We start from the raw sequence: 22,996 nt of genomic DNA on the forward strand, positions 1-22,996 counted from the left end.
CAGACCTTGCCCCTCCCTTACCTCTGATAAAACTTGAGATCTCTGTGCTCCTCCACTTCTGCCCTCTTACACACCCCTTCATTTTCATCGCTCCACCATTGGTGCCTGCGCCTTCAATTGCCTAGGCCCTGAGCTCTAAAATACCCTCCCTAAACCTCTCTGTCTCTCTTTCTTCTCCTTTTAGACGCTCCAATTTTTTTGGCGCCTGTCCCAATATCTCCTTGTGACTCAGGGGTCAAATTTTCTTTGATAATGCTCCAATGCAACAACCTGGGACATTTTATTGTGTTAAAGATGCTATAAAAATGCAAGTTGTTGCTGCATTGGAGATTGATTTGCCTTTCGCAACCTCGTGATGTCAATGGTGGTTTTTTTTTTATTCATTCATGGGATGTGGGCATCGCAGGCCAGGCCAGCATTTATTGCCCATCCCTAATTGCCCTTGAACTGAGTGGCTTGCTGGGCCATTTTGAGGGCATGTGAGTCAACCACATTACTGTGGATCTGGAGTCACCTGTAGGCCAGACCAGGTAAGGACAGTAGATTTCCTTCCCTAAAGGAGAATAGTGAACCAGATGGGTTTTTACAACAATCGACAATGGTTTCATGGCCATCATTTGACTAGTTTTAAATTCCAGGTTTTTATTTTAATTAATTGAATTCAAATTCCACCTTCTGCTGTGGTGGGATTCGAACCCATGTCCCCAGAGCAATACCTGGGTCTCTGGGTTACTAGTCCAGTGATAATACCGGTATGCCACCACCTCCCCGCATGAGGTGAGGGGGAGTGGGAGATGGGGTGGGTGAGGGGGAGTGGGGGATGGGGTGGGTGAGGGGGAGTGGGGGATGGGGTGGGTGAGGGGGAGTGGGGGATGGGGTGGGTGAGGGGAAGTGGGGGATGGGGTGGGTAAGGTACACAGCAGCAGTAGGTGGTCGTGGGCGGATTGTACCAGATGTGCAGCCTTTTATTGCCCAGTGCCAAGCTAAGATACGACTGAAAAAAGCAACTAAACTCTCCTTATGTAAACCAGAAATTGTTCAGTGAGGGAATTAGAAAAAAATGCTTTCACATGGAATGCTTTACCACAAGGGGCTATTGAGGCAGAGAATGTGGGAGGAGGATTGCGTGGAGCAGAAACACCAGCATAGAGCAGTTGGGCGGACTGGCCTGTTTCTGTGCAAGCTTCTATGCAATGTCGTTTAAAAGGGAATTGGATAATTATTTGTAAGGAAAGAATATAAAATATGGGGAACTGGGATATCTCACCTTTGGTCCTCCTTTCACCACAACATTTCTGCAGCTACTGATTTGCTCAACTGCACCCTCACCTCCATCTTTGATGCCCTCGTCCCCAATAAAACCATTCCTCTCTCTCACCCTGGCCATTCCCCCTGCTTTAGCCCTCATCTCCACTCCCTTAGGTACAAGGGATGCAGACTTGAACTGGTTTGGCCATCCACTGCGAGATCTGGCTGGACTACTTAAAACACTTATCTGCTCACTATTCCAGGATCAATGCAAGGATAAGCTCCGGCTTCTTTTCTTTACTGCCAACTGTCTTCTTAAACTCCTCTCTCCTGTCTCTTCCACCATCACCTCCAACAATAAGTGCAAGGACTTCATTTTTTTTTTATGTGAGCATCGCTGGCTAGGTCAGCATTTATTGCCCATCCCTAATTGCCCTTGAGAAGGTGGTGATGAGCTGCCTTCTTGAACCGCTGCAGTCCACGTGGGGTAGATATACCGACAGTGCTGTTAGGGAGCTACAGGATTTTGATCCAGCGACAGTGAAGGAACGGTGATATAGTTCCAAGTCAGGATGGAGTGTGGCTTGGAGGGGAACTTGCAGGTGGTGGTGTTCCCATGCATTTGCTGCCCTTGTCCTTCTAGAGTTCATGGGTTTGGAAGGTGCTGTCTAAGGAGCCTTGGTGCGTTACTGCAGTGCATCTTGTCGATGGTACACACTGCTGCCATTGTGCATTGGTGGTGGAGGGAGTGAATGCTTGTGCCAATCAAGTGGGTTGCTTTGTCCTGGATGGTGACAAGCTTCTTGAGTGTTGTTGGAGCTGCACCCATCCAGGCAAGTGGAGAGCTACAACACTGGCATCTACCCTGCAATGTGGAAAATTGTCCAGCTATGTCCTGTACACAAAAAGCAGGACAAGTCCAACCCAGCCAATTCCCGCTCCATCAGCCTACTCTCAATCATCAGTAAAGTGATGGAAGGTGTCATCAACAATGCCATCAAGCGGCACTTGCTGAGCAATAACCTGCTCAGTTTGGGTTCCGCCAGGGCCACTCAGCTCCTGATCTCATTACACCCTTGCTTCAAACATGGACAAAAGAGCTGAACTCAAGAGATGAGGTGGAAGTGACTGCCCTTGACATCAAGGCAGCATTTGACCAAGTATGGCATCAAGGAGCCCGAGCAAAACTGAGGTCAATGGGAATCTGGGGGAAAAACCTCCACTGGCTGGAGTCATACGTAGCGCAAAGGAAGATGGTTGTGGTTGTTGGAGGTCAATCATCTGAGCTCCAGGACATCACTGCAGGAGTTCCTCAGGGTAGTGTCCAAGGCCCAACCATCTTCAGTTGCTTCATCAATGACCTTCCTTCAATCATAAGGTCAGAACTGGGGATGTTCGCTGACGATTGCATAATGTTCAGCATCTTTCGCAACTCCTCAGATACTGAAGCAGTCCATGTAGAAATGCAGCAAGACTTGGACAATATCCAGGATTGGGCTGATAAGTGACGAGTAACATTCGCGCCACACAAGTGCCAGGCAATAACCATCTCCAACAAGACAGAATCTCACCATCTTCCCTTGACATTCAATGGCATTACCATCACTGAATCCCCCACTATCAACATCCTAGGGGCTACCATTGACCAGAAACTGAACTGGATGAGCCATATAAATACCGTGGCTACAAGAGCAGGTCAGAGGCTAGGAATCCTGAGGCGAGTAACTCACTTCCTGTCTCCCCAAGGCCTGTCCACCATCTACAAGGCACAAGTCAGGAGTGTGATGGAATACTCTGCACTTGCCTGGATGGCTGCAACTCCAACAACACTCAAGAAGCTCAACACCATCCAGGACAAAACAGCCCGCTTGATTGGCACCCCAACTACAAACATTCGCTCCCTCCACCAGCGACGCACAGTGGCAGCAACGTGTACCATCTACAAGATGCATTGCATCAACACACCAAGGCTTCTTATACAGCACCTTCCAAACCCACGACCTCTACCAACTAGAAGGACAAGGGCAGCAAATGCATGGGAACACCACCACCTGCAAATTCCCCTCCAAGTCACACACCTTCCTGACTTGGAACTATATCGCCATTCCTTCACTGTCGCTGGGTCAAAATCCTGGAACTTCCTTCCCAACAGCACTGTGGGTGTACCTACCCCACATGGACTGCAGCAGTTCAAGAAGGCAGCTTCTCAAGGGCAATTAGGGATGGGCAATAAATGCTGGCGACGCCCACATCCCATGAATGAATAAAAAAAAAGTATTCCATCAAACTCCTGACTTGTACCTTGTAGATGGTGGACAGGCTTTGGGGATTCAGGAGGTGAGTTACTTGCCACACGATTCCTAGCCTCTGACCTGCCTTTGTAGCCACTGTATTTATATTGCTACTCCAGTTCAGTTTCTGGTTAATGGTAACCCCCAGGATGTTGATAGTGGGGGATTCTGCGATGGTCAAGGGGAGATGGTTAGATTCTCTCTTGTTGGAGATAATCATTACCTGGCATTTGTGTGGCATGTTATTTGCCATTTATCAGCCCAAGCTTGGATATTGTCTCCACACACTGCTTCAGTATCTGAGGAGTCGCAAATGTTGAACATTGTGCAATCATCAGCGAACATCTCCATGTCTGACCTTCTAAGTGACTAGGGAAAGGTAAAACTTTCCTTCCTCATCATTCTTGAACTGTCTGCAGCTTTTGACACGGTTGACCACACCATCCTCCTCCAACACCTCTCCACTGTCGTCCAGCTGGGTGGGACTGCACTCCCCTGGTTTCATTCTTAACTATCTAATGGTAGCCAGAGAATCACTTGCAATGGCTTCTCTTCCAGCTCCCACACCGTTACCGCTGGCATCCCCTAGGGATCTATCTGTGGTCCCCTCCCATTTCTCATCTACATGCTGCCCCTTGGTGACATCATCTGAAAGTACAGCATTAGTTTTCACATGTAGGCTGACGCCGCCCAGCTCTACCTCACCATCACCTCTCTCAACTCCACCATTGTTGTGAAATTAACTGACTGCTTATCCGACATCCAGTATTGGATGAGCAGAAATTTCCTCCAATTAAATTTTGACAAGACTGAAGCTATTGTTTTCAGTCCCCACTCCAAACTCCGTTCCCTAGTTTCCGAATCCATCCCTCTCCCTGGCAACAGCCTGAAACTAAATCAGTCTATTTGCAATCTTGATGTCCTATTTGACCTCCAGATGAGCTTCCTATCATATATTCACGCCATCACTAAGACTGCCTATTTCCACCTCTGTAACCTTGCCCAACTTCACCCTCACTCATGCCTTTGTTACCTCTGGACTTGACTATTTCAATGCTCCCCTGGCTGGCCTCCCACGTTCTACCCTCCGTAAACTTGAGGTCATCCAAAACTCTGCTGCTTGTTCTTAACTCACACCAAGTCCTGTTCACCCATCACCCCTGTGCTCAGTGACTTAATTTGGCACCTGGTCAAGCAACAACTTGATTTTAAAATTCTCATGCTTGTTTTCAAATCCCTCCATGGCCTCGCCCCTCCTTATCTCTGTAATCTCGTCCGGCCCCACAACCCTCCAAGATATCTGTGCTCATCTAAATCTGGCCTCAGTGGCTAGGTGTGATATTTTGTTTTATGATGCTTCTGTGAAGTGCCCTGGAATGTTTTGTGACATTAAAGGCGCTATATCAATAAAGGTTGTTCTTGTTGAAAGGAGACAGCCTAGTTGAAGAGCTGGCACAGCATGGGTACAGTCGGCTGAACGGTCTCCTCCAGTGTTAGAATTTCTGTGGTTTAGCTTTTCACACACACAGTGTAAATTACAACACCGTGTCCAAACATCAAATAATTGCAGCATAACCATCTCCTTTGGCAAGTCAACGTGACAGTGCAAGCTTTACTGGCAGCATTGGTCAAATGCTGTTTCAGAGCAACCTCTGTGTCTGAAGACAGCATGATACAGCTCCCCCTGCTGTATTTCAGAGCAATTACTTATTAAACATCATTTGTAAATAAATATATCCTACACTGCACAATCTATTTACCCAGAGTCATGGGGCAGTGTGTCTTATGATCCTGTTCACACAAGTCAAGGCAAGCATTTAGCTGGGTGCTCTGTTCTCCCTATCCCTGTAATCTCCTCCAACCCTCCGAGATTCCTGCACTCCTTTAATTCCTGCACTCCTTTAATTCTGGCCTCTTGAGCATCCCTGATTTTAATTGCTCCATTATTGGCTGCCGTGCTTTCAGCTGCCCAGCTCCTAAGCTCGAGAATTCCCTCCTTAAATCTCTCCGCCTCTCTTTCTTCCTTTAAGAGGCTCCTTAAAAGTTGCCACGTTTGACCCATGCTTTTGGCCATCTGCCCTAATATCGCCTTATGTGGCTCGGTGTCAGATTTTGTTTCATAACACTCCTGTGAAGTAGCCTTGGGATGCTTTATTATGTTAAAGGTGCAATATAAATGCAAGTTATTGTTGTAATAGCAGTCACTGTGAAGAGATTTGGTCCATTAGGTCTCAAAGATTACATCAGAAAAATGGAGGACCCATAGTGTATGCATCAAGAATCCCTTGTACATGTTGTTATTATACAGGTCTGCATTAGAAAGATTAAAAAAAAGCTTCTTTTATTTATATAGCAATGTCAGTATCCCCCAAAGTGCTTTAAAACCAATGAAATACTTTTAAAATAAAAGCAAAATACTGCAGATGTTGGAAATCTGAAATAAAAACAGTAACTGTTGGAAATACTCAGCAGATCTGTGGAGAGAGAAACCGAATTAACGTTTCAGATCTGTGACCTTTCATCAGAACTGGCAAAGGTTAGAAACACAAGAGGTCTTGAGCAAGTGAAAGGGAGGGAGGGGGGGGGGGGGACGAAAAACAAAAGGGAAGGTGTGTGATAGGGCGGAAGGCAGGAGAGGTTAAATGATAAAGATCTCATAGAACAAAGGCAAAGGGAATGGTAATAGTTGTCGTAATAGACAAAGCATTACTCAGAGAGAGTGTTCATGGCAGAATAATGAACAGCTCTGCCCAAAGGCACAAACATGAAAAACAAGTTTAAAGACAGGCACATGATTAAAAAAATAAAATTAAATTTAAAAAGCCAGTCATGCTCTGAAATTGTTGAACTCATTGTTGAGTCCAGAAGGCTGTAGAGTACCTAATTGGAAGATGAGATGCTGTTCCTCGAGCTTGCGTTGATGTTCACTGGAACACTGCAGCAGACCGAGGACAGAGATGTGGGCTTGAGAACAGGGTGGTGAATCAAAATGGCAAGTGACCGGAATCCTGGGGTCATGCTTGCGGACTGAGCAGAGGTGTTCCGCAATGCGGTCACCCAGTCTGCGTTTGGTCTCCCCAATGTACAGGAGACCATATTGTGAGCAGCGAATACAGTATACTACATTGAAAGAAGTACAAGTAAATCACTGCTTCACCTGGAAGGAATGTTTGGGGCCTTGGATAGTGAGGAGAGAGGAGGTAAAAGGGCAGGTATTACACCTCCTGCGATTGCATGAGAAGGTGCCGGGGGAACGAGGTGTCGGGAGTGATGGAGGAGTGGACCAGGGTGTCGCGGAGGGAACCATCCCTTCAGAATGATGACAGGAGAGGGGAGGGGAAGATACGTTTGGTGATGGCATCATGCTGGAGGTGGCGGAAATGGCAGAGGATGATCCTTTGAATGTGGAGGCTGGTGGAGTGGAAAGTGAGGACAAGAGGAATCCTGTTGTGGTTCTGGGAGGGGAAGGGGTGAGGGCAGAAGTGCGAGATATGAGTCAGACATGGTTGAGGGCCCTGTGAACCACAGTGGGGGAGGGGGGGTGGAATCCTCAGTTGAGAGCATAGGAAGACAGATCAGAAGCGCTGTTATGGAAGGTTGCATCATCGGAACAGATGCATCAGAGACGGAGAAACTGGGAAACTGGAATGGAGTCAGGGCGTGAGGAAGTGTAGTCGAGACTTTTGAAATGTAGTTACTATTGTAATGTAGGAAACCAGCAACTTATTTGCACACAGCAAGATCCCACAATGTGATAATGCCCGGGTCAAACATTTTAGTGACATTGATTGAGGGATAAATATTGGCCAGGACACTGGGGAGAACGCCCCTGATTTTGTCCAAAGTAGTGCCATGGAATTGTTTACATCTGCCTGGGAGGACAGATAGAGCCTTCCTTGCTTTTGTATTCAACACCGCTTTTTATGCTTGGTGCTTTTTTTTGTATGAATGGCTTTTTTCTACAGTCGGCACAGACTCAGTGGGCCGAAGGGCCTGTTTTAGTGCTGTATCTCTCTTATCTCATCCGAAATGTGTGTGTGTCTATTAGTTAATCTCCTGTAATAGTGCACATACAGGAAACCATTAAAATCAAGTGTAGTCCTCAGGTAAGGCAGGTTTAGAGGGTGGGAGATTGAACCTTGTCGAGCAAGTATAATTTGGTGTTTTATTATAAACTCAGATATTTTGTCCTTATTTTTATATTTCCATGATAAATTCCCACATCCACATTTACAAGGAAAGCTGCCAGCACAAGGAAAGGAAACTGCATTCACAGTGCGACAGGTTTACACGGACAATTTCCATTATAAATGTGGACAGAGCCATCTATAATGGAGAGGCTGACAGGAAGAGTGGTGCAGAGGCAAGGTTATACAGGTTTGTTCCAAATGGTCTTGTGTTGTACATCTATGCAAACAGATCCCGGCCTGGTCTATTGAACCCTCAACCCTCTCTCCTGGTACCGATCTGCCAGACAGCCACTGCGCCATCCGCCGTCCCATTCTCAACATCCTCACCTTTGAAATCTTCGCCTGATTTTACTGCACTCTCGAGGAGAGACCTTCGATGAAATAAAGCAGAAGCAGTAATCATCCCTTTTCAGTGTATTGCAATATGTAAATTACAAAACTCTTTGATAGATACTTCTGTATAAAGGGTAATACAAAGACGGCATGGGGGAGGGGCTGATCTCAGTACCCCGCAGAAAACACCAGAACCAGTGACATCAATAGGAATGAAGTACAACTGGTTATTAATAAAAGATAAAATGGAGAGCGGCAGGAGGGAGGCTGTAACCAGACCTGTAAATATCAGCTTAGTAATATACACAAGAATAAATCCACTACATTTGGCTTATATATTGGTGCCATGTTGTGAGGGGTAGGGTGTTTAACGGTACAACTCGCTTCATATTCAACATTGTGTACAATGTTTTCCATTCCCTTCACACCCCTTCAAAACAAAATAAGATGTTTTAAATAAAGTTTTTGAAATTTAAACACAATGGCGAGAATGGGGGATGTGTTTTGGCTGCCCGATTCTAAACCTCACCCAATTTTCACCCCAACCTTTCCCCTTCAACTCCCAACTGCCCCTTTCCTCCACTGTATGTAGGCCTCTGGTCTCCAACTATGATGCTGGGCTGGTCCACATTGACCTCTGGCTGGGTAAAATAGTCATTGCTTTCCTTCTCCCCAATCCCCGACCAGCACACCCTGTGTACTGACTAAATTATTTATTTCCGTTCGCTGCCCGCCACTTTCAGTTTCCCAGCAGTCATGCATCATTGCCCAGCCCGAGGAGTTGTCTGCACACAAACCTCATCCGTTCCCTGATGCCAGGCTCTACCAGTTCTGTTTGGCTGGGGGTTGTGGTGCTCAACCTTTGACCTCCCCCCCCCACTCCCCCCCACCAGCCCCTCTCTGGGTACCACCACCACCCAGTGACAGTCCGTTCGTATCTGCCTAAGCCAGGGTTAACACGACACTGCACAACGTTCAGTGCCAGTATTGATCACCACTGTCTTCCACTGAACCCTGACATGAGCGAGATATTAAGCAGGGTCACAACAAGCTGTGCATTTGCTCAGGGGAGTTTGGAACCAGACTCCAGCCTTAATTCAGAGCCCCCAGGAGTGTGAATCCGACTTTGCCTTCAGCTGGACTCTGGTTGACCCAGAGCTGTCCCTAATACGGCCATTTGAGGGTCTGCCAGAGCGAGCTAGAATACAGCAGGGTTCTAATGGCACCTGGTGTCGGTGTTGCAGCCCCCTCTGCCCTATCAGGTCCTGTCAGTCTGAACATGGCAGCTACAGGCCTGGAGATGCTGTTTGTCTGCATCAGTGTTACTGGGGCTGATGGGAGAATGACATAAGTATCAATCCAGGCACAACACTCGACCGGGGGAGGGGTGAGGGCGTCTCCATGGGCAGCAACGGACAGGTGAGGTGCCAACTGAGGTAAAGGGGGGGGGGGGCGGGGGGATTGGGAGGGGAGTCAGCGATGGTCAGAACCAAACCGAAGCCATGATAGGCCAATTGTCCTTTACAATGTCTATATAATATCTTCATATAAAAGGCTGATGGATGGATTGCAAGATTGTCGTGCAGGTTACAGCAGCTAGTTTATAACCGGGAGAGCATGGAGATTTTGATTTCCATTCGTCCCTTCGATCAGAACTCATGCCTCAGTGTCACGTACAAGCGGTGCTCCTGTCCTCCGGGGGTTCGTTAACACGGGCGACAGGCTACGCCGCAGTAACTCAGTGTCGAACGCAATCTGGACCCTTCCTGCCAAGCAGTGTAAGGTACCCAACTGTGCCAGTGTTGGGGAGGGATGCCCTCAATCTTTTCAGGCACATTCTGTTGAATTTCCACGGTGCAGCATAAGGAGCTGAGTTAGGTGGCACTCGGGCCTACTGCTGGGCTTCAGACAGGGAAGGGTGAGCCAGGGGCTGTGTGTGGACAGGTGGACCCTGTGGTAAATGAATAAACAAATACAGGCAGGTTAGCCATTTATTATCTGCACAGTGCTCGATCATTTGGACTGAGATGAGGAGAAATTTCTTCACTCAGTGAGTTGTGAATCTTTGGAATTCTCTACCCCAGAAGGCTGTGGATGCTCAGTTGTTGAGTAAGTTCAAGACTGAGATTGATAGATTTTTGGATACTAATGGAATTAAGGGGTAAAAGGATAATGCAGGAAGGAGGTCATGAGGCAGAAGATCAGCCATGATCATATTGAAGGAGGTTACAGAGATCGGGAGGGCGAGGCCATGGAGGGGTCTGAAAACGAGTAGAAGAATTTTAAAATAAAGGCTTTGCTGAACTGGCGGCCAATGTAGGTCAGCAAACACAAGGGGAGGTGGTGACGTAGTGGTAATGTTACTGGACGTAACCCAGAGCCCACGTTAATGCTCTGCGGATACAGGTTCAAATCCCACCACAGCAGAAGGTGAAATTTCGATTCAATTAATAAATCTGCAATTAAAAGTTAATCGAATGGTGACCATGAAACCATTGCTGTAAAAACCCGTCTGCTGTGCTTATTTGGTCTAGCCTACAGGTGACTGCAGGCCCAGAGCAATGTGGTTGACTCTTAAATGGCCTAGCAAGCCACTCAATTCAAGGACAATTAGGGAAGGGATGGGCATTAAATGCTGGTCTAGCCAGTGATGCCTACATCCCACAAATGCATAAAAAAAGCAAAGATGGGTGAATGAGAGTTAGGATATGGGCAGCAGAGTTTTGGATGAGCTCATGTTTGGTGGGGTGGGGTGGGGGCGATGGAAGATGAGGAGCTGGCCAGAAATCTAGAGGTAACAAAGGCATGAATGAACCTTCTGAAATGAAGGGGTACAGTCCAATAGCCCGGTCCAATAGCGGACCGAGCTTTTTTAATAATGAACGGACACGCGGTAAGAATGGGGAGGGGGGTTATAACCAGCGTGAAATGTGATAACCCACTCTTGAGGGTGTGAATGGTCCGATCTATGTTGTGATCTGAACTAGTCACAGCCTCTAAATAATAAATTCACCATTAGAAAACTGACCTTTTCTACCTGGTTCTCATTTCTCGAAATGACTGGGTGTGGCCCACCTCCATTGAAATTAGACTGTCCAAAACCAGATGAGTGGTCATCCAAAACTGGCCAGAGTTGGGAGACTGGACTGATGCTTGGGGTTATTCCATGATTGCCTGCAGAATAGGAGGGCTCTCCCGGAACTTTAGCTCCTAAGGTTTAGCTACGGTTGTTTTTCTTTCTTGGGAGAGTGAGTGAGTTGGTGGAGCCCGTGAGAGGGCAGTCTCTGGAGGGAATGGGCTACTTATTTCCTTTTTAAAAAAAAAACAAGGCAATTCAAATACTCACCAGATGAGGGCACTGACTGTACAAGCCTGTCGTTCACTAACTGTTGCATAGAAGGTACAGCACAGAAACAAGCCATTCAACCCAACTGATCTGTGCAGGTGTTTATGCTCAATGCAGGCCTCCTCCAACCCTACTTTAATCCAACCCTTCCTCATGTGTTTATCCAGCTTCCCCATAAATGCATCTTTGCTATTCACCTCAACCACTCCCTTTGCCAGCAAATCTCACATTCTCGGCACTCTCCGGATGAAGAAGTGTCTCCTGAATCTCCTATCGGATCTATTAGTGACTATCTTATATTTATGGCCCCTAGTTTTGGATTCCCTAAAGTGCAAACAGCTTCTCTACATCTACCCAATGAAACCCCTTCATAATCATAATAATCCCGGCGCAGTGGTCAGCACCGCAGCCGGGTTCGATTCTGGGTACTGCCTGTGCGGAGTTTGCAAGTTCTCCCTGTGTCTCTGTGGGTTTTCGCCGGGTGCTCCGGTTTCCTCCCACAGCCAAAGACTTGCAGGTTGATAGGTAAATTGGCCATTGTAAATTGCCCCTAGTGTAGGTAGGTGGTAGGGGAATTGAGGGGATGTGGTAGGAATATGGGATTAATGTAGGATTAGTATAAATGGGTAGTTGATGGTCGGCACAGACTCGGTGGGCCGAAGGGCCTGTTTCAGTGCTGTATCTCTAAATAAAATAAAATAAAAATAAATAATTTTAAAGTTCGTTATCAGGCGCTTCTCAGTCTTTAGAGAAAACAGCTCCAGTCTGTTCAGTGTTTCCCTATAGTTATAACCTCTCAGTTCTGGTATCATCCTAGTATATCTTCTCCAGTGCTCCTATACCCTATTAGTCATATGGGGACCAGAACTGTACACAGTCTGCTAAGTGTGGGTCTAACCAAGATTCAATATAATTTTAACATAACCTCTCTGCCTTGCCTATACAATGGTCACCACAGGGCGAGGGTGCACCAGAGAAAGAGGGAACTCGCAGTCACTCCCAGCCTGCACAAAGCAGAACGAAAGAGTGAAGTAGAGATACAGAGAGCTAGGTAGAAACAGGTTCAAGGTGTTCACACTGTGGGGCAGATAATGAACAAAAATTGGATTTAAAAATGTGTTAGCGCAAAGCTGGCGCAATTTTCTGCCCACTCGACAGGCATCTCCTACTGAGCGATTGACGGTTGTCATGGAGACCTCCTTCAGCTGGCCTGACCCAGCCGTGCAGTTGGAAGGAGGCTGAGATGCCGGGAGGAAATCAATGATTAAAAATGGAAGAAGGAGGCACACGTTTCACGCAGGTTTCACTGGCTCAGTAACTGGTGGCTGGGGGCTTGTGGATGGGTTGTTGAGATTCTTACCAGGGAGGAGCTGGGAGCCTTGGAGTGATTCAGATGATCATAGAGAAGGGCAGCGATTTCCTTCTGTCCGGCTTCGACTGCAATAGAAAGCGCAGTGCTGCCATCCTGCAGAGAGACAAACAAAGCATCAAAGAGCATGTTGCACATGGAAAACACAGCAAGACCCCGGACTGTGCAGACGACTCAATTTTCCGTCAGGCGTTGGGATCCCCACATTTGCGACCATGTGCAGGTCCTGACCCCGATGGTATTCGAGCCTTGCCCGCCTGAGCGATCTTCCCGGAGGTGGCCAATTCACAGGTGGGTGTTGCCGATGTGGGCCAGAGGGCCAATCGGAGCGCCCGAGCCTGTGGGCAGCTGGCAGCTCCACTGGGAGAGGCGGGTGCTGCCGATGTAGGTGGGAGAACACGAGTCCACGCCGAGGTACAGGAGCCCTTGGAAGATGTTTAAAATTGTTAAAAGTGAGCGTGGCCACAGCTACCAAGCCATCATTGTGGAGGGGAACGATTGGGAACCACTTTACAGGATAGCCTGTGCTCACGGCTGTAACCCGCTGGGAGTGGGAGAATTTAAAGGAGGCATCGATGGTCGGCTCCAGGGAAATGGTGGGCTCCACGCATGGCTGCTCCAACGGCAGGAACATCCTGTCTCCATCAGAAAATGGCCCCTAATTGGAACCGAACCCACATCAGCCTCGCAGGGGGAGTGGTCCCTCTCTAACTCACTCACGTTGTCTGCCAGAGTTATGTCGCAGCCCGGCATCGCCAACAGGAGCTTGACGATTTCCGCGTGACCGTGTTCGCAGGCGCACATCAGCGCCGTGGAGCCGTCGTCGTCCTGGATGCTGACGTCTGCCCCGCACGCCAACAGGGCCTTCACCATCTCTGCCCGTCCGTGGCTGACCGCCAACATCAGCGCCGTCTGACCCGCCTGTCGCAAGGAAAGGGGAAATACCGTCAGCGTTAACCCCTTCATGACCAAGGGTTTACTGTTCTACTGGAGCTAATGCTCAGGGCTACACTCTGAGACATCCCAGGACATCACAGTGATCTAACCATCGAAGCTAATCCAGGTGACAGCTCGGTTCATGAAGGTGAGAAGCTAAGAGATGGCTGGAATCTTCAGCTGTTACATGTATACAGGTATACATTTGGTAAATGCTTCTCCAAACCACTTATCTTGCAGCTATTGATAATTTAGCCAAAAAGGAGCCTCAACGGCCATGGAAGGAAGCAAGAACACATTTCCCCAGCTCCTTCACCACCTTTGACCCTCCCAAAGTCCTTTACAGCCAATTAAGTACTTTTGAAGCGTAGTCACTGTTGTAATGTAGGAAACACAGCCAACCAATTTGCACACAGCAAGCTCCCATAAACAGCAACGTGATATTGATCAGATCATCTGTTGAGGGATAAATATTGGATAGGACACTGGGACAGAGGTCCCTTGCTTTTCTTCGAAATTGTGCCATCGCGATGTCCACCTGAGAGGGCAGACTGAGCCTCGGTTTAACGTCCCTTGGAAATTGCAGACGTTGTGAGCAGTTAACTAAAAACAGCAAGGTGCTGGCAAAACTGCAGCCTGTTGCCATCTGGTGCAAATGGCCAGGCTGGGCTGGGACCCATGCCTGGGATAGCAGAGAGGGAATGGATGGAAAGTGCTGGCTTGACCTTTGACCCACCTGGCTGGCTTTAGCGTTGACATTGCCAAGGCTGAAGAGTTGTGTCACGGTCTGCATGTCACTGTCGGACTGTAGAGCAGCGAGCGAGGCCAACATAATGGCGGTGTAACCAGCTTTGTTCTGTTTATCCAAACTGCAGGCGCCTGTGACAGGAAGGAGCAGGCACAGGTTAAATACACAACGCACAATCGGCAGATCTCCAGTACCACAAGGTTTAACAAGGTGCTATGCTTTAAAGTTTTATAGAGCAGAAGCACTATTAAAAAAAGAATGTGCATTTCTATAGCGCCTTTCGTGACCTCAGGATATGCCAAAGTGCTTTACTGCCAATGAATAATCACTGTTGTAATGTAGGAAACATGACAGCGAATATGCACGAAGCACAGTCCCACAAATGACCCAATAATCAGTTTTCAGCGATGTTGGTTGAGGGATAAATAGTCACTCAGAAACCAGGAAGAACTCTCCTGCTCTTCCTCACATAGTGACCATGGGACCTTTAACATCCACTAGACAGGGCCTTGGTTCATATGAAAGACAGCACCTCCGGCAGTGCAGCATTCCCCCAATACTAGATTTTTGTGCTCATGTTTGTGGAGTGGGACTTGCACCCACAACTTTCTGACTTGGGGGGTGGGGGGGGGGGGGGTGGGGGGGAGAGTGCTACCCACTGAGTTACAGCTGATACCTCATCAAGGGCAGCCTGGAGTACCAACTAGAACCTACATAGCCATAGTTAACATATGACCTCAGAGTGTTCCACAGTGGAAGGTTCATTAGGTTCACAGTGACCTGTCGTCCTCTCCCAGGGGAGGAACACGGCAATGAGTAAAAGGTGAAGGCTGTACCTGTGTCCAGCAGCAACCTGACGATGGGGAAGTTGGAGTGAGAGACTGTGTAGTGAAGGGCAGTGTTTCCATTCCCGTCGGCCATGTTGACTATCAGCTCCAGTAAAGTCGGGGACATCGCCTTAAACACAGCCAGGTATCGGCGTACCACCTCGGGATCTGCGGTCTTCGGGCTTGACACCAAAAGCCATTCCTGCTGCACGGTGAGATAGCTCACTCTCTGCAAGACATTTGAAAAGAATTTTAACAGGAATGGATTGCATCTTAACAACCAACCTGCCCTACACCCGCATCCTACCCACAACTATCTGACTCAGGGGGACGAGTGCTACCTACTGAGCTACAGCTGATACCTTGTCAAGGGAAGCTTGGAGTAGGAACTAGAACCAACATGGCCATGGTTAACACATGACCTCAGACTGTTACACAGTGGAAGGTTCATTAGGTTCACACTGACCTGTTCCTCTCAGATACCCTCCAGGTAACATATCCAGATACCCCCAAAGTCAATGCCCCCTACATAACACTCCAGCGAACCTACCCAGATACCCCCAAAGATATCCAGTAACCCTCCCACCCAATCAACCCACCTATATATCAACCCATGCTCCCAATTAGCCTGCTTACTATTGCAAAAACCTCCCTCAATTCACTCAAACACATCTCCCATTGACTTCCTCTTCAGTCCACCCACACCACCCTCCACCCCCAAAATACATCCTCCTCTTAAGGAGCGTTGTAAAACTACTATAGCTAATATTGCTCGTGAAAATATTTCAAAATTAATACTAAACACATTTTGGACAACAGGAGCAAAGCTGAACTTGTCCAGCCAGAAACGTAAGTAAGATGTTTAAGCCTTGGAGAGGGTGCAGAGGAGTTTTACTAAAATGGTACCAGGGATGGGGGACTGCAGTGATTTGGAAAGACTGGAGAAGCTGGGGTTGTTCCCCTTTAGAGCGGTGAAGGTTAAGGGGAGAGTTTGTAGAGGTGCTCAAAATCATGAGGCATTTTGATAGAGTAAATGAGGAGAAACTGTTTCCACTGGTAGGAGGGTCGCTAACCAGAGGAGTTAGATTTAAAATAGTTGGCAAAAAAATCTGAGGGTGGGGGCGAAATGAAGATTTTTTTTTAACGCAGTGAGTTGTGATCTGAGATGCACTGCCTGAAAGGGCAGTGGAAGCAGTTTCAACAAAAACTTTCAAAAGGGAGTTGGATAAATAATTGAAAAGGAAAAATTTGCAGGGCTGTGGGGAAACAGTAGGGGAAGTGGGACCAATTGGTTAGCTCTTACAAGGGGTTCGCACAGTCATGATGAGTCAAATGGCCTCCTCTATGCTGTATTATTCCTTAAGAGGAATGTGTGATCAGCCAGCTCCCACTCATGTTGCTTCTGTGTTTATAAAATAGTCAAACACTTTACTAAAGGTGTGCAGAGTACACATACTGCGAGCTTATCACTTGGTGTCACATGAGGGGAGAGCAAATGGGATGATCGATAAACAGCAAGATAGCATACCACATCTTTGTTTGTGAACCTGTCTGGATCGTTTAGGTGTTTCTGCAGAGTCACGCAGGCTGACACCAAGCCCTCAGTCAGTTCAAACCTGAAGGTAAGAGAGAGTTTCGGATCAGCAAGGCAATACACAGGTATCTGTGCGCCAAAACGTTCTTACGCACAGCAGTCCTGCACTAATCGACCCCTTGGCCGTTATTGGCAACATAATTTCCTTTGTTAAGGATTGAAGAAAGAAAAAAAACTTGCATTTACAGAGCGTCTTTCACATCCTCAGAACATCCCAAAGTGCTTTACAGCCAATGAGGTACTTTCAAATTGTAGACACTGTTGTAATATTGAAAACGTGGCAGCCAATTTGTGCACAGCAAGATCCCAACAAACAGCAATATGACAATAACCTGATATTCAATGTTTTTAGTGATGTTGGTGTTAATTGTGTTTAATTGTATGCAGGTGGTGGGCATTGACTGGTGATTCACTCGAATCCCTATAATAGACTGAAACTAAGTTTGTTTGGTTAGGAGGTGTGTGCTTGTAAGGCGTAACTCTGTAAATGAATACAAAAGCGTGCAAAGATTGGCTCTAGTTCTATCCTTCACCAACTGGCTTTTTGCAGTGTAACAATTGGTTAAGGGGTAAATATTAGTCCAGGTCACTGGGGAGAACTTTCCTGCTTTTACATCCACCTGAGAGGGCAGATGGGTCCTCGATTTAAGGTCTCACCCGAAGGATGGCACGTGTGACAGTCCAGCACTCCCTCAGTATTGCACTAGGAGTATCAGCACAGACTATGTGCTCAGGGCTCTGGAGTGGGACATGAACCCACAATCGTCTGACTTGCTGAATACTAAGCAACTCAATATCATATTTCACTGGTAGTAATAAACCTGTCACATCTGACCCAAAAAGAGACATTCCTCCAGCTCATGTCTTCACAGCTCTTAGAATTCCCAAACTATAAGAGGCCTGTTGGGCAGATTGGGTTTAGGCTTTCACCACAGGGGTCTGAGTTTCAATTCACATGCAAAGACCTGTTGTGACATAAGGTTGGGGCAGGCTCAGCAATTCTTTGTGGTATATAGCCTCAGCACAAACTGCGCCAATCTCAACACTAAGTTACCTGTTACATTCAGCCAGGGATCGAGCACAGGTGGGAATGGGAAATATCAAACTGGTGAAATGAGGACGTTTCTTCTGAGGTTAAGTCTAGATGGAGCTTTAACTCTGTATCCAACCCATGCCGTATATGCCTTGGGAGATGTTTGATGGGACAGTGTAGAGTGAGCTTTACCCTGTATCTAACCTCGTGCTGTACCTACCCTGGGAGTGTTTGATGGGACAGTGTAGAGTGAGCTTTACTCTGTATCTAACCCCGTGCTGTACCTGCCCTGGGAGTTTCTGATGGAGAACTGAGTGAAAAGCAAGGGATATTTGATATTCTGCAGCACTGTCCTTTCTCATATAGTTCTGCAAAATTAAAAGTGATAATGTATTTACATACATGCTCCTGTTTGCTTCCTGCTCTGAGCTTGCTATTTCATGACGATTGACCTTTTCTGGATTGTCCTCCTCTTGTCTGACTATTGCCTCTGGTTTTCCCTCTATTCTCTGCGCCATCTCCTTCACATACTCCTCGTTCGTTACATTCTGCACCTGCTCCTCCCTTTCAGATTTTGCTGTGTGCTGTGCTGGAGTCATGTCACTCGTGAGTTCCTGCACGGGTTCTGCTGGAGTTCCCTTGGTCTCAGTTTCCAGCACAGGCCCCGTTGGAGTTCCCAAGCCTTCGGTTTCCTGCTCAGTCCCTGCCGGTGTCAGCACACTCTTGGTTTTCTGCACAGGCTCTGCTGGAGCATCCTTGCTCTCTGCTTTCTCTGTCTGTTCTCCTGGAAGCCTCTCACTGGCCTCATGGTAATCGCTCTCGGTACTCCCGTCATCCGACTCACTTGATGAACTCTCTGAACTGGATTCTTCAGAAGATGTTGACTCGTATCTAGAGGAAAGAAACTGATGCTCAGAAGAATCTTTTCAGCTGATTATCCCCCCCAGTTATCTACCCCCGTGTTCCAGGGAACCAAATGATGCCAGAATATAGTTCCTTGTAGACCAGCTGTTCCCACCCACCCTGAATCTTGTGCACTGGACCATTCTTCATTTTCAAACATACACACTGAGTGTCAGCATCACAGTAAACCCAACCCTCTGCACGCATCCACTTGTTGCAACAGGAGTTATTAATCAGAACCAGGGCCCTGGATAGTGAACGGGAGCAGGAACCCAGAATACAGATTGGGAGCGGGACCTTGATTAGCAATGGGGGGGGGGGGGGAGATACCCTAGATAGTGATCGACGGCAGGAATCCTGGATCAAAGTGAAAGTGAAAAGGGAGGTAATTGAAATACTGGAAGGGCTAAAAATTGATAGAGGAGATATTAGAAAAGCAGGGTGTACTCAAAGTTGATAAGTTGCCAGGACCGGATGAGATGCATCCAAGGATACTGAGGGAAGGGTTAAATTACAGAGGCACTGCCATAATCTTTCAATCCCCCTTAGATTCAGGGATGGTGCCAGAGGACTGGAGAATTGCAAATGTTACACCCTCGTTCAAAGAACTGTGTAAGGACAAGCCCAGAAACTACAGGGCAGTCAGTTTAACCTCTGTGGTGGTAAAGTTGTTAGGTATGATAATCCAGAACAAAATTAACAGTCACTTGGACAAATGTGGATTAATTAAGGAAAGCCAGCACAGATCTGTTAAAAGCAAATCGTGTTTAAACTAACTTGATTGAGTTTTTTGAAGAGGTAATAGGGTTGCTGAGGGTATTGCAGTTGATGTGGTGTACTTGGACTTCCAAAGGCATTTGATAGAACGCCACATAATAGACTTGTCAACAAAGTTAAAGCCCATGGATAAAAAGGGACAGTGGCTGCACGGATACAAAGTTGGCTGAATGACAGGAAACAGAGAGTAGTGGTGAATGTTGTTTTTCGGACAGTGGGGATCAGCAGGGGTGGGTACCAGGACCCCTGCTTTGCTTGATCTATATTAATGACCTAGACGTGGGTGTATAGGGCAACATTTTAAAATTTGCAGATGGCACAAAACTTGGAAGTATTGTGAACTGTGAAGAGAATAGTGAAAATCTTCCAGGGGACATAACCAGCCTGGTGGAATGAAATCAATACAAAGGAGTGTGAAGCAATATTCTTTGGCAGGAAGAATGAAGAAAGGCAACATAAAATAAAGCAGCAGGGGGATCTGGGCAGGCAGTTTATTTATATTTTATTCATTCATGGGATGTGGGCGTCGCTGGCTAGGCCAGCATTTATTGCCCATCCCTAATTGCCCTTGAGAAGTTGGTGGTGAGCTGCCTTCTTGAACCGCTGCAGTCCATGTGGGGTAGGTACACCCACAGTGCTGTAGGAAGGGAATTCCAGGATTTTGACCCAGTGACAGTGAAGCAATGGCGATATAGTTCCAAGTCAGGATGGTGTGTGACTTGGAGGGGAACTTGCAGGTGGTGGTGTTCCCATGCATTTGCTGCCCTTGTCCTTCTAGTTGGTAGAGGTCACGGGTTTGGAAGGTGCTGTCTGAGGAGCCTTGGTGCATTGCTGCAGTGCATCTTGTAGATGGTACACACTGCTGCCACTGTGTGTCGGTGGTGGAGGGAGTGAATGTTTGTAGATGGGGTGCCAATCAAGCGGGCTGCTTTGTCCTGGATGGTGTCGAGCTTCTTGAGTGTTGTTGGAGCTGCACCCATCCAGGCAAGTGGAGAGTATTCCATCACACTCCTGACTTGTGCCTTGTAGATAGATGGTGGACAGGCTTTGGGGAGTCAGGAGGTGAGTTACTCGCTGCAGGTTTATGTGCACAAATTGTTGAATATGGCAGGGCAGGTTGAGAAAGTGGTTAACAAGGCATATGGGATATGGGATCCAGAGCTTTATAAATAGAAGCATACAGTACAAAAACAAGGGAGTTACGGTGAACCTTTTTAAAATGCCAGTTCGGCCTCAGCTGGAGTGTTGTGTCCAATTCTAGGTCCAGCACTTTAGGAAGGATGAAGAGACTGCGGAAATGATTTACGAGAATGGTTCCAGGGAGGAAGGACTTCAGTTACGTGGAGAGATTGGAGAAGCTGGAGCTGCTCTCCTTAGAGAAGTGAAGGTTGAGAGGAGATTTGACAGATGTAAATTCATGAGGGGTCTAGACAGAGAAGATAGGGAGAAATTGTTCCCCTTGGTGGAAGGGTTGAGAACTAGAGGGCGATTTAAGGTGAATGGCAGAAGTACCAAAGGCGAAAATAGGAAAAACTTTTTTCTGTGGTTAGGATCTGGAATGCACTGCCTGAGAGTGTGGTCGAGGTAAATTCAATTGTGGCTTTCAAAAGAGAATTGGATAATAATTAAAGAAAAATATTGCAGGGCCACAGGGAAAAAGCAGGGAGGAGTGGGACTGTTTGAGTTGCTCTTGCGGAGTGCAAGCATGGACATGACAGGCTGAATGGCCCTCTCCTGTGTTGTAACAATTCTATGATGTTTCTCCTCCAAGCATAGAGACCACTATTACTCTAACCAGTAGGGATAGCGATGTCACTCTTTACAGCACAAGTCAGCATCACACCATGAAATCAGCTGCACATTCACATGGGATAACTGACCTGCCATGCCCAGGCAGTGGCCTGTTGGACCAGTAAATCTAGTGTAAAAATATCTGTGACTTTTACACCAGCCACTAAGTCTGCGAATACCTAGATAATAAACACACTGCTCGCAAGAGTAAGGATCACTCACTGCGTAACAATACAGACACCCTGTTTATTCAGCAGGATAATGATCACTCACAGAGTAATATTAGAGTCTCAGTTACTCTGTTTATTCAGCAGGTAAGGATCACTCACTGAGTAACATTAGAGTCCCTGTTTATTCAGCAGGGGAAGGATTACTCACTGTGTAACATTAGAGTCTCTGTTTATTCAGCAGGGGAAGGATCACTCACTGAGTAACATTAGAGTCCCTGTTTATTCAGCAGGGTAAGGAACACTCACTGAGTAACATTAGAGTCCCTGTTTATTCAGCAGGGTAAGGAACACTCACTGAGTAACATTAGAGTTCCTGTTTATTCAGGAAGGAAATCGTTAATAAATTGAAATTCTGGATTATTTGACAGTTTGCACAGTCTGCTCCTGGAGTGATTCTCTCCCTTGCCATGAGCCTGAAGGTCCAGATCTAGGCCTCTGGTCTTGCTGCTCCATATCAGGTCATTCCATTATTTATTTTCCCTACCCACACATTCCCCCTGGCCCTTCCCACACCCCGTAGATGGTTTGACTCGGCTGAGTACAATCCTTGTGATAACACGGGTGAGATCAGGAACTCTCTGTGTGTATTATTACTCGTTCCTTTGATCCGCGAATTATTGGAAGACTCAAAGGACTCCAAGTAATATCCAAAGAAAATTGAGTTTCTATTATATTTTAACCAGAACATACTTACAAACAGTTACTGCGAGAACAAATCTAAACACAGCTCCCTCTGTCGGCCCACATCCACAACTCCCCAGTCATGTTTAACACGACATCACTTCCTCTGGTGACCTTCACGTACACCTTCTTAAAGTGGTCTGCTATTAAGGTCAGCCCGCAACATTGCGGAGGGAACTCTGGATAAAAATTCAGGTCTAAGATTATAACAGCTCACCAGTATTAAAGTTAATGCTTTCTCGAGCTTTTCTCTGACACTGCAGGAAAAAAACATTAATCAGTTGAAGCTGAAGAACCTCTTGGAAGCCTGTGAGTCAGAGCGAGAACCTCGACAAAGGGTCATTCTGATGAAAAGGAGGAGCCTGAAACTGGGAACCTAAACCAGCACAGTGGGAATATACTGCTGGACTTACTCACCCGCCATTCACTCCTATAAACTGAAGGCTCTTCTTTGTCGGAGGGCTTTCAGGGCTGGCTCCTCTCTCCTTCTTCATGATGGACTTTAGTTGTGCTCCCTGTGGGGAAGCTGAGAAGACACAGAAGAAAAAGATCTTTAATTCAGAGGGCCCCACACTGTGAGAATCTCAGCCCCAACTGGCAGGCATAGATAACACAGGCGAGATTAGGAACTCACTGAGCCTGAGTATAAATCTATGCCCAAGTGCTTCAGGATGACGGTACATAACTACGATTCCAGCA

General features: G+C 47.1%; 1 protein-coding gene across 9 annotated transcripts in view; it reads right to left on the minus strand.

Moving 5' to 3' along the window:
* Positions 1-5,704: 5,704 nt before the first annotated feature.
* Positions 5,705-22,996, minus strand: part of LOC137355679 (KN motif and ankyrin repeat domain-containing protein 2-like) — a 129,121-nt gene continuing 111,829 nt past the window's right edge. For all 9 annotated transcript variants that reach the window (XM_068021094.1, XM_068021101.1, XM_068021092.1 and 6 more), the window contains 8 exons: positions 22,715-22,823; positions 18,318-18,806; positions 16,817-16,904; positions 15,298-15,517; positions 14,450-14,592; positions 13,498-13,698; positions 12,769-12,873; positions 5,705-10,013 (listed from right to left, as the gene is read on the minus strand). In XM_068021094.1, the coding sequence (XP_067877195.1) occupies positions 9,954-10,013; positions 12,769-12,873; positions 13,498-13,698; positions 14,450-14,592; positions 15,298-15,517; positions 16,817-16,904; positions 18,318-18,806; positions 22,715-22,823 (1,415 nt within the window). In that variant the 3' untranslated portion in view covers positions 5,705-9,953. The remainder of the gene's footprint in view (positions 10,014-12,768; positions 12,874-13,497; positions 13,699-14,449; positions 14,593-15,297; positions 15,518-16,816; positions 16,905-18,317; positions 18,807-22,714; positions 22,824-22,996) is intronic.

Source organism: Heterodontus francisci, chromosome 43, assembly GCF_036365525.1.
Source record: "Heterodontus francisci isolate sHetFra1 chromosome 43, sHetFra1.hap1, whole genome shotgun sequence".
Classification (NCBI taxonomy): domain Eukaryota; kingdom Metazoa; phylum Chordata; class Chondrichthyes; order Heterodontiformes; family Heterodontidae; genus Heterodontus; species Heterodontus francisci.